Genomic DNA, 17,087 nt, shown 5'->3' with positions numbered 1-17,087 from the left:
AGCTTCCCGGGACGATACAAGATCTCGTAGTTGTAGGTGGAGAGTTTGATCCTCCACCGCAAGATCTTGTAATTTTTTTAATCTTGTCCCGCTGTGCATTATCGAACATGAAGGCAACCAACAGTTGATCAGTGAGGAGAGTGAATCTCCTGCCGGCCAGGTAATGCCTCCAATGTCGCACAGCTTCTACTATAGCCTGGGCCTCCTTTTCGACTGAGGAGTGGTGGATTTCGGAAGCATGGAGGGTACGGGAGAAGAAGGCCACAGGTCTGCCCGCTTGGTTGAGGGTGGCCGCCAGAGCGACGTCGGACGCATCGCTCTCGACCTGGAAGGGGAGGGACCCGCCGATGGCGTGCATCGTGGCCTTTGCAATGTCTGCTTTGATGTGTGTGTAGGTCTGGTGGGCCTCTATCGACGGGGAAAGTTGTGGATTGGATCAGGGGATGGGCTTTGTCTGCGTAGTTGGGGGCCCACTGGGCGTAGTAACTGAAAAACCCTAGGCAGCACTTCAAGGCCTTGGGGCACTGGGGGAGGGGGAACTCCAGGGGGCGCATGCATTCAGGGCCGGGGCCTATAACTCCATTTCGCACTACATAGCCGAGAATGGCTAGACGGTCGGTGCTAAACACGCATTTATCCTTATTGTATGTTAGGTTAAGGATTTTAGCGGTCTGGAGACATTTTCGGAGGTTGGTGTCGTGGTCCTGCTGGTCGTGGCCGCAGATGGTGACATTATCGACATACGGGAATGTTGCCCGTAAACCGTACCGGTCAACCATTCGGTCCATCTCGCGCTGGAAGACCGAGTTAGTGACACCGAAGGGAACCCTTAAGAAGTGGTAGAGCCGCCCGTCTGCCTCGAAGGCAGTGTATTTGCGGTCACTAGTACGGAGTGGTAGCTGGTGGTAGGCGGCCTTGAGGTCCACCGTGGCGAAGACCTTATAATACGCGATCCTGTTTACAAGGTCGGATATGCGGGGGAGAGGGTACGCGTCCAGCTGCGTAAACCTGTTGATGGTCTGACTGTAGTCCCGGTCTCCCCGGTCTTTACCACCACTACTTGAGCTCTCCAGGGACTGTTGCTGGCTTCAATGACCCCTTCCCTCAGTAACCTTTGGACCTCTGACCTAGTAAAGATCCGATCCTGGGCACTGTACTGGGTGAGGTTCGCAAACAGGGAAGGCGGGTCGACCTTAAGGGTCGTGAGGCCGCAGACAGTAAGGGGGGGGTATAGGGCCGCCGAATTGGAAGGTCAGACTTTGCAGGTTACACTGGAAGTCTAAACCCAGGAGTGTAGCCGCGCAGAGGTGGGGAAGAACATAAAGGCGGAAATTTTTGAATTCCCTTCCCTGGATTGTGAGGTTTGCTAAACAGAACCCCTTTATCTCTACAGAGTGAGAACCGGAGGCAAGGGAGATTCTTTGATTAACAGGGTGGATAAAGGGGGAACAGCGCCTTACCATGTCGGGATGTATTAAGCTCTCCGTGCTCCCAGAGTCGATTAGGCAGGACGTCTCGTGGCCGTTGATGAAGATGGTCGTCGTTGCTGTTGAGAGTGTTCGAGGTAGAGTTTGATCCAGGGTCACCGAGGCCAGACGCAGTAGTTGTGGATTTCATTCAGCAGTGCGTGGTCAGCCGAGCAGGGGTCCTGGGGCATCCAAGATGGCGTCTCCCATTGGTCGCACATGGTGGTCGGGGGTGGACAAAATGGCGGCACCCATCCGTCCAGCGTGATGTCCGAGGAAACAAGATGGCGGCGCCCGGAGTCCGCACGTGGGCCTGGGATACGGGGGTGGCGGCGTCCGCTGGCCACCCGGGGCCCCTGGAGAAGTTCGCTGTGGCGGTCCAGAGTCGCCGCTGGAGACCGCGGCCACTGCTCGTGCCTGGCAGACCCCCACAAAATGGCCCTTTTTGCCGCACCCCCTGCAGATGGATGTGCGAGCCGGGCAGCGTGGCTGGGGTGTTTTCCCTGCCCGCAAAAGAAGCAGCGGGGTCCATCGGGGTTGGCAGGCCTGCGGGGAAGGTCTCTGGGGCAGCCGCTGCGGGATTCCACGCTGCCCAGGGTGCACGTAGGATCGGGTGTTCTTGGAGGCAACGTCCATGGACCCTGCAAGGGCACGTGCCTCCCTAAGTCCCAGGGTGTCTTTCTCTCAAAGACGCTGGCGGATTTCTGAAGAGCTCAAGACGTCCCGGACTAGGAGTTCCGTGTGCTCGCTCGCCGAAACTTGCGGGCAGCCACAGCTTCTGCCCAGTACCAATAGCGCGCGGAAGAATTCCTCCAACAATTCCTTGGGGTTTTGTCGTCTTGTTGCAAGCAGGTGACAAGTGTAGACCTGATTTACTGGGCGAATATAGTGCCCTTTTAAAAGTTCGATTGCTCCATCAAAATCTTCCGCCTCCTCGATGAGGGTGTAGATCTCTGGGTTTACTCGAGTGCAGGACATGCAGTTTCTGCTCCCCCGAGGGTGTGCCTCCAGCCGTCTCAAGGTAGTCTTTAAAACATGCCAGCCAGTGCTTAAAAATCGCCGCTGAGTTTGGTGCGTGGGGACTGAGTTACAGACACTCCGGCTTGATTCGGAGGTCCATTCTTTCTACTTAGTTCTAGCTTATTAAATTGATGCATGATCAATAACTACTAAAACGAGGTTGTAGTGCAACTGAAAGCTTTAATAAGCTAGAACTGTTCCCCAGCAGCTCAGGTACAGAATGAGGACTGCTGGGACGGCACAGGTTCTTATACCCCGCCTATCAGGGCGGAGCTACTATACTATACAGCCAATGGTAAACCCCTATGTTTAACCAATGGTACTTCAGCCTCTCAGGTACCGTAATACCTGATAATACCACACTACTTATCCAATAATTGCTGTTATTCTGAATGACCGCTATCTCTTTGTCTTTGACCTCATGGAAGTTGGAGTGTGGCCTGTGATTGAATATACTGTGTCTTCTACTTGGACTTTGGAGTTGTGCTGTTGGAACTTTAGACAAGAAGCTGCATTTTAATATAACACCCTGGCAGGCCACACTATGTCCCCTGCCCCCATCCTTGCCCTTCCACACAAAAAAAGGTCAACTGTAACTTTGGTGTTTTCTGTGGCCCAAGACCCTTCCCATCCCGAGCTTGACGTTATCCCCCAATCCAGTCCTTCGATGATCTGTGGCCCAGGACCCGTACCTCTTCTCTAGGACTTTGAATAGAATCATAGAATCCGTACAGTGCAGAAAGAGACTATTCGTCCCATCGAGTCTGCACCCTCTTCTCTGAATTCTCACCAATCCCTTCATGCATTGTTGAATGGTAGGATGCTACTTTTCCTGCTGGTAGAAAATCAAAGATGCCTTTATTGTATCAACACCCAATATTAAAGCCTCCATTTGGTGGCAACTCATGAATGGAAATGATTGGACCATTCCCCCATCATTCACACATGGAATCCAGCAATTCCTTATATGTAAATAGGTTTGATTTTTTTCCCATCTAGTTTGTATTAGGGAGCTAGCATTCACTTATTACATTTTGCTGGAGAAATAATCATGCTGCTTTGCTCAAAAGTTGAAAGGGTCCCAAGATGTACATTGCCACACAACTTGCAAGCTGTTTGAATATTAAAACCCAGGGTTTTTGGATGTGGTCAACAGCCTGGATAGCTGGCAAACAGGTCTCTCTCCTTCACACTTCTTGTGACAGAGCAGTAGCCAGCAATTGTGGGCACAGACTCAAAAGGTACAATACTGCTAAGTTCTCATCAGTGCACTGAACTATGAGTTTAGGCTTAATCAAAGCGATACATGTTATTGAAGTAAAATCTTGGAAGAGTGTTGCTGATTACAACATGAAATAAAATTAATAATGTAATAAATGTAATTAATAGTGTGTAATAAAGTATCATAACTTTTTTTACCACTTTTATCATTTATATTCAGATAAGGAAGAAAATCTTGGTGAAAAATTTGTTTTTAGGAGGGGGTGGCATTTTCATGAAAGGGGTTTGCAGGATGTTAAAGTTTGGGAACTACTGTTGGGGATGGCAGTGGTCGTGGGTTTGGAAAGTGCTGCCTAAGGAGCCTTGGTGAGTTGTTGCACTGCATCTTGTAGATAATACATGCTACTGCTACTGTGCATAGAGCATAGAACAGTACAGCACAGAACAGGCCCTTCGGCCCTCGATGTGCCAAGCCTTGTCTGAAACCAAGATCAAGCTATGCTACTCCCTGTCATTCTGGTGAGCTCCATGTGCCTATCCAATAACCGCTTGAAAGTTCCTAAAGTGTCCGACTCCACTATCACAGTGCATGATTGTGGGAGTGAATGGGGTGCCATTCAAATTATATCCCTTAAGAAACAAGTTGTGTTGTCTTGAATTGCTTTTATTTTCTATTAAACAGCCTGTTGTAGTTTTCTTATATCATACCAACAGCATCTTAAGGAGAAAAAATGCCTTTTAAAAAATTCTTTACATTTTAGTGCAACAACCCCAAGACCAAAGAACCCAAGTTAAAAGCTGCTGTGCGGATTGTACCAGAGTGGAATGATTATGATAATGAAATAAAGGAGTTGTCAAAGAGAATGGAGGAACAGAAAAAGGATAACCACACAAAAGCAAATTTACAGTCTTCAGGTAAGATGTTGGCCCTCAGAATTTTTGTTTAAATGGATCAGTAAATGTTTAATTTTTTACAAATAAGCTATCAAAAATTGAAATATTTTACAGCGTAATATAATGTATTAATAACATTTAGAAACATAGAAAGTAGGAGGCCATTTGGCCCTTCAAGCCTGCTCCACCATTCATTATGATGTCTGATCATCTAACTCAGTAGCCTAATCCCACTTTCCCCCCCATAATCTTTGATGCCCTTCATTATATCTAACTGCTTCTTGAAACCAGACAATATTCTGGCTTCAAATACTTCCTGTGGTAACAAATTCAACAGGCCAACCATTCTCTGGGAGAAGAAACGTCTCCTCATCTCTGCCCTAAGTCTACCGCATATCCTCACACTGTGATCCCTGGTTCTGGACACACCCACCATTGGGTACATCCTTCCTGCAGCTACTCTGTTTAGACTTGTGCGAATGTTATAGGTTTCTATGAGATCCCCCTTTATTCTTCTGAACTCCAGTGAATATAATCCTAACCAATGCAATCTCTCCTCATATGTCAGTACCGCCATCCCTGGAATCAGTCTGATAAACCACCACTGCACTCCCTCTGGAGCATCCTTCCTCAGAAAAGGAGACCAAAACTGCACACAATATTCCAGGTGTGGCCTCACCAAGGCCCTGTATAATTACAGCAAGACATCCCTACACAAGTCCTCTCGCTATGAAGGCCACCATACTATTATAAATGTAGGCAAGGACGAGAGGCCATGCTGACAGGATGCAACTCTTTATTCTCACACTAAGTACAACAATCGCATCTCTCCAATCCCCACAGGGTCACCCTCCTCGACCTGGCCCCTAGTTGGCATTTATATCCTGTGGCGAGTTCCTCCAATTGGGAGGAAGCTCTGCCCCCTAGTCGCCTGGGTAGCTCTGAGGTGTAGGAGGGGGAATCAGCTGCTGTACAAGTTCTGTCCCCGTAGGAGGGTCAAACACATACCATTTGCTTTCTTTACCGCCTGCTGCACCTGCATGCTTGCCTTCAGTGACTGGAGTACGAGGACACCCAGGTCTCGTTGCACATTCCCCTCTCCTAATTTTTTTTAAAAAAAAGTATTTTTAATCAAAATATTCAACATTTTTACAATTTACAACAGTAGCAAAACCAAATTCTCCCCCGCTCCTCCCTCAACAAGCAAATGCAACCCCAACTATTGTGGAATCCATCACTTGCTCCCCTCAAGAGCAAATTTCACCTTCACCAGGGTCAAAAACTCCAGCAGGTCCCCCCGCAACGTCGAGGCACAGGGTGAAGAAGCTAGCCTTCACCCCAACAAGACCCACCTGTGAGCAATCAGCGAGGCAAAGGCTAAGACATTTGCCTCCGCATCCATCTGCAGCACCAGCCAGTCTGACACCCCGAATATGGCTTCCATCAACATGCAAAACCCCCCGAGATGGTGCTGAAAACACTCCTCCAAAACTTTTCCAGTTTCGGGCAAGGTCAAAACCTATGTACATGGTTTGCAGGGCCCCTTCCACATCGCTCACAGTCATCATCCACCCCCTCAACAGCAGCTCATCCTTTGTTAGGTGCACCCTGTACATCATCTTCAGCTGTAGAAGGGAAGTAGAGACAACCCCGGTAACTATAGACCAGTGAGCCTTACTTCTGTTGTGGGCAAAATCTTGGAAAGGTTTATAAGAGATAGGGATGTGTAATCATCTGGAAAGGAATAATTTGATTAGAGATAGTCAACACGGTTTTATGAAGGGTAGGTCGTGCCTCACAAACCTTATTGAGTTCTTTGAGAAGATGACCAAACAGGTGGATGAGGGTAAAGCAGGTGATGTGGTGTATATGGATTTCAGTAAAGTGTTTGATAAGGTTCCCCACGGTAGGGCAGAGTCCATACGGAGGCATGGGATTCAGGGTGATTTAGCAGTTTGGAGCAGAAATTGGCTAGCTGGAAGACAAAGAGTGGTGGGTGATGGGAAATGTTCAGACTGGAGTCCAGTTACTAGAGGTGTACCACAAGGATCTGTTTTGGGGCCACTGCTGTTTGTCATTTTTATAAATGACCTGGAGGAGGGCGTAGAAGGTTGGGTGAGTAAATTTGCAGATGATACTAAAGTCGGTGGAGTTGTGGACAGTGCGGAAGGATATTACAAGTTACAGAGGGACATAGATAAGCTGCAGCACTGGGCTGAGAGGTGGCAAATGGAGTTTAATGCAGAAAAGTGTGAGGTGATTCATTTTGGAAGGAATAACAGGAAGACAGAGTACTGGGCTAATGGTAAGATTCTTGGCAGTGTGGATGAGCAAAGAAATCTCAGTGTCCATGTACATAGATCCCTGAAAGTTGCCACCAAGGCTGGGTTGTTAAGAAGGCGTATGGTGTGTTCGCTTTTACTTGTAGAGGGATTGAGTTTCGGAGCCATGAGACCATGTTGCAGCTGTACAAAACTCTGGTGTGGCCGCATTTGGAGTATTGCGTGTAATTCTGGTCGCCGCATTATAGGAAGGATGTGGAAGCATTGGAAAGGATGCAGAGGAGATTTACCAGAATGTTGCCTGGTATGGAGGGAAGATCTTATGAGGAAAGGCTGAGGGACTTGAGGCTGTTTTCTTTAGAGAGAAGGTTAAGAGGTGACTTAATTGAGGCATACAAGATGATCAGAGGATTGGATAGGGTGGACAGTGAGAGCCTTTTTCCTCGGATGGTGATGTCTAGCACGAGGGGACATAGCTTTAAATTGAGGGGAGAAAGATATAAGACAGATGTCAGAGGTAGGTTCTTTACTCAGAGAGTAGTAAGGGCGTGGAATGCCCTGCCTGCAACAGTCATGGACTCGCCAACACTAAGGGCATTCAAATGGTCATTGGATAGACATATGGACGATAAGGGAATAGTGTAGATGGGCTTTAGAGTGGTTTCACAGGTCGGCGCAACATCGAGGGCCGAAGGGCCTGTACTGCGCTGTAATGTTCTATGTATCAGCCCCAGAATTGCACACAAGCCAAGGCATTCACCCACCAGAGCACCTCATACCACAAGCCCTCCTCCAACTTCGCCCCCAGCTCACCCTCTCATTTAGCCTCAACACCCGCCATGGACACCTTACCGTCCTCCAAAATCCCACCATACAACATATTGAAATCAACTGATATCAAAGTAACTGATTTAAAAGAGAGTGAGCGTATTCTTAGTTTGCTGCTTAAAGGATCCATCAGAACTGCTTTATACATGCAAAATTTGTTATGTTGATCATTTGGTTAACATCATTGGTCGAGACCTCCGGTGGCGTTCGTGAGCGGAGCAGCCGCATGACGAAGAGGCTCCCGCCAGAGGATACATTTTTGGGTGTTTTCGGGGGGCGGGGGTCCTGTTATTTTTCGAGATCTTTTCTGGCCTTAAGGCCCAAGGGATGGGCGCCAAACCAAACCGTTTTAAAACCGGTGAAAAATCCCGCAGGAGTGTCGGGATGCCGGAGCGGAGGTGTTGAGCCCGGAGTGCGCGGCAGTTGGAGCGGCGGGTGCAGAGTCCAACACGAGGCAGTCAAGGCGGCAGGCCCGAATCCAGGAGCGATGCAGCCGAAACAGTGGCAGAGGGTGAGGCAGTGGGAGCAGCAGGGCTGAAGGCAAAGTGTGGAGCAACAGGACTGAAGGCAAAGTGTGGAGCAACAGGACTGAAGGCAAAGTGTGGAGCAGCAGGACTGAAGACAAAGTGTGGAGCAGCAGGACTGAAGGCAAAGTGTGGAGCAGCAGGACTGAAGACAAAGTGTGGAGCAGCAGGACTGAAGGCAAAGTGTGGAGCAGCAGAACAGAAGACAAAGTGTGGAGCAGCAGGACAGAAGACAAAGTGTGGAGCAGCAGGACTGAAGGCAAAGTGTGGAGCAGCAGAACAGAAGACAAAGTGTGGAGCAGCAGGACTGAAGACAAAGTGTGGAGCAGCAGGACTGAAGGCAAAGTGTGGAGCAGCAGGACAGAAGACAAAGTGTGGAGCAGCAGGACTGAAGGCAAAGTGTGGAGCAGCAGAACAGAAGACAAAGTGTGGAGCAGCAGGACAGAAGACAAAGTGTGGAGCAGCAGGACAGAAGACAAAGTGTGGAGCAGCAGGACTGAAGGCAAAGTGTGGAGCAGCAGGACTGAAGGCAAAGTGTGGAGCAGCAGGACAGAAGACAAAGTGTGGAGCAGCAGGACAGAAGACAAAGTGTGGAGCAGCAGGACAGAAGACAAAGTGTGGAGCAGCAGGACAGAAGACAAAGTGTGGAGCAGCAGGACTGAAGGCAAAGTGTGGAGCAGCAGGACTGAAGGCAAAGTGTGGAGCAGCAGGACAGAAGACAAAGTGTGGAGCAGCAGGACAGAAGACAAAGTGTGGAGCAGCAGGACTGAAGGCAAAGTGTGGAGCAGCAGGACAGAAGGCAAAGTGTGGAGCAGCAGGACTGAAGGCAAAGTGTGGAGCAGCAGGACTGAAGGCAAAGTGTGGAGCAGCAGGACAGAAGACAAAGTGTGGAGCAGCAGGACAGAAGACAAAGTGTGGAGCAGCAGGACTGAAGGCAAAGTGTGGAGCAGCAGGACTGAAGGCAAAGTGTGGAGCAGCAGGACTGAAGGCAAAGTGTGGAGCAGCAGGACTGAAGGCAAAGTGTGGAGCAGCAGGAGCAGTGAGACTGAGGTCAGTGCTTGAAGCAACCGGAGCGGCGGGGCAGGGCCCAGAACATGAGGCAGACAAAGGCAGCATGTAGAGGGGTCACACGTTAGGTGGCTCCTGCTTGAGGTGCATGTTTTTTTTCTTCTCGGGAATTTTTAATGCCCAGCCCTGAGGGCAATTTATGAAGAACTAAGAACCGGCAAAGAGGCGAAAGATGTCCAAAAATTAGAGGAAGAAAGCAGCGAGGAAGGGAGAGAATGAGAGCTCGCCGTAGAGTATGAGGACCAGGTTGGGGGCTGACAAGAGGGCGGAGGTCGGGCCGCTGAGTGGAGCCACACTGCTAACAGCAGAGAAGATGGCTGAGGTGGTGTCTCAAGAGCTTGAAGAGCAGTTTGCAAAGCATATTGAGGTGATGAGAAAGGAGATGGCGGTGGCGCTGAAGGTGTTGGTAGAGGAGGCAATTGTCCCAGTGAAGGTAGCTGTTGCATAGGCGTAGGCGGAGGTGACGGATCAGATTGAGAAGATGAAGGGAGTGGAGGAGGTCATGTCGTGGCACAGCGATCAGCTCACCTCAATGGGAGATGAGCTGCAGAGGGTGGTTGAGGCCAATAAGAGGTTGTGAGCAAAGCTGGAGGATATGGAGAACTGCTCAAGACAACAAAATTTAAGGATTGTGGACCTGCTCGAGGGGGCGGAGGGCAGGACCACAGATGTTGGCAGAACTGATGGGGGAGGGAGAAGAACACTCTCGGTATGAATTGGACCGAGCACATCAGTCGCTGAGGCCTAAGCCTAAGTTAAACGAGCCACCAAGGGCAGTGATTATCTGTTTTTTCAGATATCAGATGAAGGAGAAGGTATTGAACTGGGCAAAGCAGAAGCGGGAGGTGCAATGGGCGGGTGCCAAGGTTCATATCTATCAGGACTTGACGGGGAACTGGAAAAGCGGCGAGCGGCTTTCGGCTGAGTGAAGGCGGCGTTGTACGACAGTGTTTCCAGCAAAGCTAAGGGTGACCTACAACTCCAGAGACTTTTAATTTGAGACGGCAGAGGCATTTATGAAGGCAGAAGGCGTGGGACAGAAGTAAAGAGTGGGAGAATATATATATGTAACTTTGAATAATGTTCCTCCATGCTGTTATAGAGGTTCAAGTTTTTTGTTGCTGTTCTTTGTAACGACGATGTTTTTACGAAAAGTGTATATTTGATTGTTTTCTTTTGTTCCTGGGACTGGGCGGGAGGGGAGGAAAGGCCTGAGCAGGGGTCCCCGCACTAGCTAACTTAAGTCAGCTAGTGAGCAGAGATGCTGTGGGGGAAGGCGCTGCCGACATTGGAGCCTGGTGAGCAGGTTTCAATGGGCCTCGAAGGTGAGAAAAGGGGGGGTGGGGGGCGGGGGATTGACACTGTGTGAGGTTTCTTCGAGAGGGATTGTAGGGGGGGGGGAGAGATTCTGGGAGGGGGGGGACGGGGTTCAACGTCTACAATGGATAGGGACGGGTCAGGCTCAGTGGGTAGGGCCCTAAATTATGATAATGGTGGATAAGCAAGGAGGTGGACTCACTGGAGGGTGAAGGATCAGGGGAGACTTAGAAAGGGCTGGGTTAGCATTGTTTCACTCGGGTTTTGATAGTAGGGTTGCGGTTCTGGTGAATAAAAGAGTGAGGTTCCAAGTGGGGAAAGTTGTGGTGGATCAGGGAGGTAGGTACGTAAAAGTGACAGAGGCATTGGAAGTGAGGTTGGTGGCGTTGGTAAGCTTGTATGGTCCCAACTGGGATGATGCAAGGTGTGTGGGGCTATCCCCGACTTGAATTTATAGTGGGTGGAGACTGGAATATGCTGCAGGAGCCTAAATTGGACAGGTCACATCTCCGATCGCTTACCTAGTCAGGGGGAGCGAAGGTGTTGGCTGGGCTAATGGTGAAAATGGGAGGAGTGGATCCTTGGAACTTCGTGCACCCGGGGGAGCGGGAGTATTCTTTCTTCTCTTCAGTTCATAAGCCTATTCATGGCTGTCGGCCGGGATCAAGGGGTTGGAATATTCGGCAATTGCGATATCGGACTATGCCCCACACTGGGTTGATATGGTGTTGGAGAAGGGAATAGTGCAGAGGCGGGGGTGCAGATCGGATGTGGGGCTGTTGGGAGACCGAGGGTTTCGTGATAAGATTGGAAAAGTGAGACGGAATATGTGCAGTTTAATTGTACGGGTGAGGTATCGCAGGCGGTGGTATTGGAAGTTTTGAAGGCAGTGGTGAGGGGCAAAGTGATATAATTTAAGGCAAAGATGGATAAGGAGGAGATGGTGGAATGGCAAAGGTTAATAGATGAGATGTTGGAAGTGGATAGGAGGTATGCAGAGGATATGGATCCAACACTTGGAAACAACAAAGGAGTTCCAGGCGAGTTTTGACCGGCTGTCCAAAAGCCAACTGAGTCAAGAGAGGGGAGCGGTCTATGAGTATAGAGAAAAGGTGGGACCTGCATGCTGGCAGGTCAATTTTGGAGGGAGGCAGCGGTGAGGGAAATTGTTCAGGTGCAGGATAGGGCAGGGAAGTTGGTGTGGCTCCAGATCAGATTAATAGGGTGTTTGAGGAGTTTTACGAGAGATTGTATAGGTTGGAGCCACCTGGGGAGGATCGGGAGATGCAGGAATTTCTCGATGGGTTGGAATACCCGAGGTTGGGGGTGGAAGACAGGGCCGTTTTGGAAGGGACGATAGCAGAGCAGGAGATAAAAGATGCAATTGGGAGGATGCAGTTGGGGAAGGTAGCAGGGCCGGATGAGCCGACTCTTTGAGGGGATGGAGGATGTTTGTCAACGTCTGCAGAGGGCAGGGGGTGCAAACCACGTTCATATGTTTTGGTCCTGTCCAAAACTGGAGGGGTATTGGAGGGAGCTGTTCAGGGTAATTTTGAAGGTGGTACATGTGAGGCTTGAGCCGGATCCCCTGGAGGACATATTCGGGGTATCGGGTCGGCCGGGGTTGGAAGCGGGTGCGGAGGCAGATGTTTTAGCCTTTGCCTTGCTGGTCGCCCAAAGGCGGATCCTGTTGGGATGGAGGTCAGTCTCGCCGCCCTGTGCCCTGGCGTGGTGAGGGGATCTGTTGAAGTTTTCAACACTCGAGAAGGTGAAGTTTGAGTTGAGGGGAAGGATGGAAGGATTCTGCAATGCATGGGCTTTGTTTATTATGCACTTTTAAGAATTGGATGACATTGAACATTGGGGGGGGAGGGGGTTTGGGTTGGGGGTGCGGGGGAGTTGGACTTTGTATGTTGTCGGTGACTATGTATGGGTGGATGGTGGATACCTGAATCCTTTTCATGATGTTTGTATTTAAAATGTTGAGGGTTGGCGGGTTGAAGGAATTGTTGGCCAGGGGATTGACATTGTTTTTGTTATCGTTGATTATTTGTTGGTGGGTATAGATTTGGATGAAAATGTGAAAAAGGAGAATAAAAATATTTTTGTTTTAAAACATGATCATCAGTCAATTTGATCATTATATGATATCCTACAATTTTATTTTTTTTCTAAAATATTTTTATTCTCCATTTCACATTTTCTTCAGAATTTACACCCCACCAACAAGCAGTAAACGGTAACAAATACAAAGTCAATTCCCTTATCAACAACAACGATCCCATCCTCCCACCACCGCAAACAACGGCCCACCTGACAATATAAGCATCAAATAAAACAAACCCTCCCACGGTGGGAAAAACAAAGGAAAAGAAAGAAAAAGGAATCAGGAATTGCCTATGGTCACCATTGACCTATAGAGACCACCTCTCCCCTAACATTCAATGCTATCCAATCCCCGAAAGAGTACCGTAAATTACACCCGTGAATTGTAAACCTGTGGTAGTCACCACTCGCAGTATTACATGTATTACGGTAAGAACTGTATAGTAGAGGTACATGGATAAATCCCTGCCTGCTGGTTCCACCCAGTAGGCAGCGTATAAATGTGTGTGCTTGCCATTCTGGTTCCAGCTACAGGAGGCACAACATCTTTGCTCAATAAAGCCTCGATTATTCCAATTGATAGTGCATCAACCCCCCCCCCCCGACACCTCCCCTCCACTTCCTCTTACAAAACTCCTTCCCCCAACCTCCGTTCCTTCCCCCAACTTTCCACCCCGGCTAGACTCATCGGAACCTGTTCTGCCAGGCTCCGATGGCCGCAGCCCCAACCCCCCACCTCACTCCCGTTCACTGGCCAGCTTAAACCGGCCAGCGTGGAGGCCCCTGCCCGTGTCTCTTTCCCCCTTGCCTGGTCCCAGGAAAACCAAGAAATCCCCTTTAGCATACAAACCCCGCATACACACCCAAGCCCCAAAGAACCATCATTGCAAGTGAAAGTCCCATCTCTTCCCTTGTCCAAATATATACAACGTTGGCTCATTTAGCACATACACCAGCATGCAGAGAAAAAATACAGTTACACAAGGCTACATCGGTACATGACCATTTCTCAATTCAGACACAGTCCTTCTGCCATCGCAAACTCCTCCACTGCTTCCGCCGTCCCAAAATAAAAGTCCTTGGATTTGTAGGTCACCCTCAACTTAGCTGGGTATACTATGCAGCACTGCACCTTACTGATTTACAGTGCCTTCTTCACCCGGCTGAATGCAACCCGCCTCCTCGCCAGCTCCACCGTAAAGTCCTGATATATGCATATACCAGCTCCAGCCGACTGCACCACCCGCTTCTGCTTTGCCCAGCACAGGACCTTCTCCTTCACACTGTACCTACGAAAACACAGAGTCACTACTCTTGGCGGCTCACTCTCCTTTGGTATAGGCCTCCACGACCGATGAGCCCGATCCAGTTCATATTGGGATGGATCATCCCCCTCCCCCATTAGCTTCGCCAACATTGTGGCAAAATACTCAGTCGGCCTCGGGCCTTCCACTCCTTCGGGCAGACCCACGATCCTCAGATTCTGTCGCCTGGATCGGTTTTCCAAGTCATCCATTTTGGCTCGCAGACCCTTGTTGATCTCTATCACCCTCATCGAGGTAAGTTGATCACTGTGCTGCAATAATGTCTCTTCTACTTCCTTCAGCACCTCACCTTGCTCCCGCACCTCTGCCACTGCGCTCAATACCGCCGCCCTCACCGGGGCAATCGCCTCCTCCACCAGCACTTTGAATACCGCCCCATCTCCTTCCTCATCGCCTCCATGTGTTTTGTGAACTGCCTTTCAAGTTCCACGGCCATCACCTTAGTCATTTCTTCAGCCGTGGGCAGTGTGGCCTCCCCTGGTGCCCCAGCCTCCACTTTTCTTGCCGTTCCCGCAGTGACCTTTCCACTCCCCGACGGATTTTCAGCCGCTTTTTTCATGGCCTTTTTAAACATTTTTTTCGAGATTTCCCTTCACTGTGCCTTCTCCCTGCTTTTGCCGCTTCTGTTGCCCCTGGGACTGGGTGTTAAACCCCTAAAATGCTGTTCCCGAAAGGGAGCCCTCCAACGTGCAGCTCCGGGAGCCCGCTGTCACCGGAAGTCCCCCATATCCTATAATTTCTAAGGGAACGTTTTGAAAACAATAGTTTGATAATGCTATACATAGTGCATGATTTGTAACACTATTTGAATAAGCCTCATCTTGAGGCCACAGTGAAGCTTGGGATGAATCTACTGAAAGTAGCATTTAACCTAGAATTTCTTTCTTTCCAGCTCCTAAGCGAGATGAACTCTAACATCTACGAAACAAATAACCTACATTACACACTAAATAGTTAACAACTAGAATTATAGTAAAAAGATGTACATTGGAACCTTATGATGTATCAAACTTGAGAACTCTCTATGCAAGAATGTACAATTTTACATGGATTTGTTACAGTAATTATGTTTGGAAGATGATGGATATGTATGAACATTGGGATAGACATCAGAAAGATTTGCTTCCAATATATTGGAAACATTTTGCTGTGAAATTCACATTTCTGTGTGATTGTGGTCAAAGTTGAAAGCAGATAATTCTGTTTCCAGAAAATAATTATCAGATATGTATTTGAAAGTGATGAATTTAGAGGACTACGGAGATAGGGCTGGGGAATGGAACTAGCTAGGTATCTCTTTCAGGAGCCGGTGCAGTCACGATAGGCTGAATGGCCTCCTTCAGTGCTGTAAAATTCTATGATGTGGAGATGCCGGTGTTGGACTGGGGTGAGCACAGTAAGAGGTTTTACAACACCAGGTTAAAGTCCAACAGGTTTGTTTCGATGTCACTAGCTTTCAGAGCGCTGCTCCTTCCTCAGGTGAATGAAGAGGTATGTTCCAGAAACATATATATAGACAGATTCAAAGATGCCAGACAATGCTTGGAATGCGAGCATTAGCAGGTGATTAAATCTTTACAGATCCAGAGATGGGGTAACCCCAGGTTAAAGAGGTGTGAATTGTGTCAAGCCAGGACAGTTGGTAGGATTTCGCAGGCCAGATGGTGGGGGATGAATGTAATGCGACATGAATCCAAGGTCCCGGTTGATGCCGCACTCATGTGTGCGGAACTTGGCTATAAGTTTCTGCTCGGCGATTCTGCGTTGTCGCGCGTCCTGAAGGCCGCCTTGGAGAACGCTTACCTGGAGATCAGAGGCTGAATGCCCTTGACTGCTGAAGTGTTCCCTGACTGTAAGGGAATATTCCTGCCTGGTGATTGTCGCACGATGTCCGTTCATTCGTTGTCGCAGCGTCTGCATGGTCTCGCCAATGTACCACGTTTCGGGACATCCTTTCCTGCAGCGTATGAGGTAGACAACATTGGCCGAGTCGCACGAGTATGTTCTGAAGGCTGGGTAGTTTGCTGTGACCACGACACCACACAACCCTGCCATGGCAATCTCTGCAAGACGTGCCAGATCATCGACATGGATACCACCATTACACGCGAGAACACCACCCACCAGGTACGCGGTACATACTCGTGCGACTCGGCCAACGTTGGAATGCTTTTCCTCATACGCTGCAGGGAAGGATGTCCCAAAACGTGGTACATTGGCGAGACCATGCAGACGCTGCGACAACGAATGAACGGACATCGCACGACAATCACCAGGCAGGAATGTTCCCTTCCAGTCGGGAAACACTTCAGCAGTCAAGAGCATTCAGCCTCTGATCTCCGGGTAAGCGTTCTCCAAGGCAGCCTTCAGAATTCTGCGACAACGCAGAATCGCCGAGCAGAAGCTTATAGCCAAGTTCCACACACATGAGTGCGGCCTCAACCGGGACCTGGTATTCATGTCGCATTACATTCATCCCCCACCATCTAGCCTGCGAAATCCTACCAACTGTCCTGGCTTGACACAATTCACACCTCTTTAACCTGGGGTTACCCCATCTCTGGATCTGTAAAGATTTAATCACCTACTAATGCTCGCATTCCAAGCATTGTCTGGCATCTTTGAATCTGTCTATATATATGTTTCTGGAACATAACTCTTCATTCACCTGAGGAAGGTGCAGCGCTCCGAAAGCTAGTGACATCGAAACAAACCTGTTGGACTTTAACCTGGTGTTGTAAAACTTCTTACTGTAATATTCTATGATTTCTATATTTGTTAACTCACATATTTTAACTGAAACTGATCTTATTGTTAGGTATTTGGTACCATTGCTTCAGAAATATACCTAATTCACGATGGCAATTCTTTGATAAGAAAATATTTTTCATCGTTTACAAAAGAGGGTTATAATATCAAAAAATATGCTTTGCTTTCAACTTTGACTTTACTTCCTGAAACCTATTCCTGTTCATCTAAAGTTCAGAATTTTGTCTTCGAACCTCACAAATAGGTGTTGGTTTATGTTATGCTTGT

The 17,087-nt window shown here is 48.8% G+C and overlaps 1 protein-coding gene across 1 annotated transcript in view; it reads left to right on the top strand.

Moving 5' to 3' along the window:
* LOC140391301 (UDP-glucose:glycoprotein glucosyltransferase 1-like) overlaps positions 1 to 15,503 on the top strand; it is a 183,335-nt gene extending 167,832 nt beyond the window's left edge. Inside the window, exons 10-11 of the mRNA XM_072475895.1 lie at positions 4,469 to 4,622; positions 14,944 to 15,503. Coding sequence (XP_072331996.1) covers positions 4,469 to 4,622; positions 14,944 to 14,966 — 177 coding nt within the window. The 3' untranslated portion in view covers positions 14,967 to 15,503. The remainder of the gene's footprint in view (positions 1 to 4,468; positions 4,623 to 14,943) is intronic.
* Positions 15,504 to 17,087: the final 1,584 nt, after the last annotated feature.

This window comes from Scyliorhinus torazame, chromosome 15 (genome assembly GCF_047496885.1).
Source record: "Scyliorhinus torazame isolate Kashiwa2021f chromosome 15, sScyTor2.1, whole genome shotgun sequence".
NCBI classification, from domain to species: Eukaryota; Metazoa; Chordata; class Chondrichthyes; order Carcharhiniformes; family Scyliorhinidae; genus Scyliorhinus; species Scyliorhinus torazame.
Note: the sequence above shows the minus strand (reverse complement) of the source record. Positions and strands in the feature narration are given on the sequence as shown.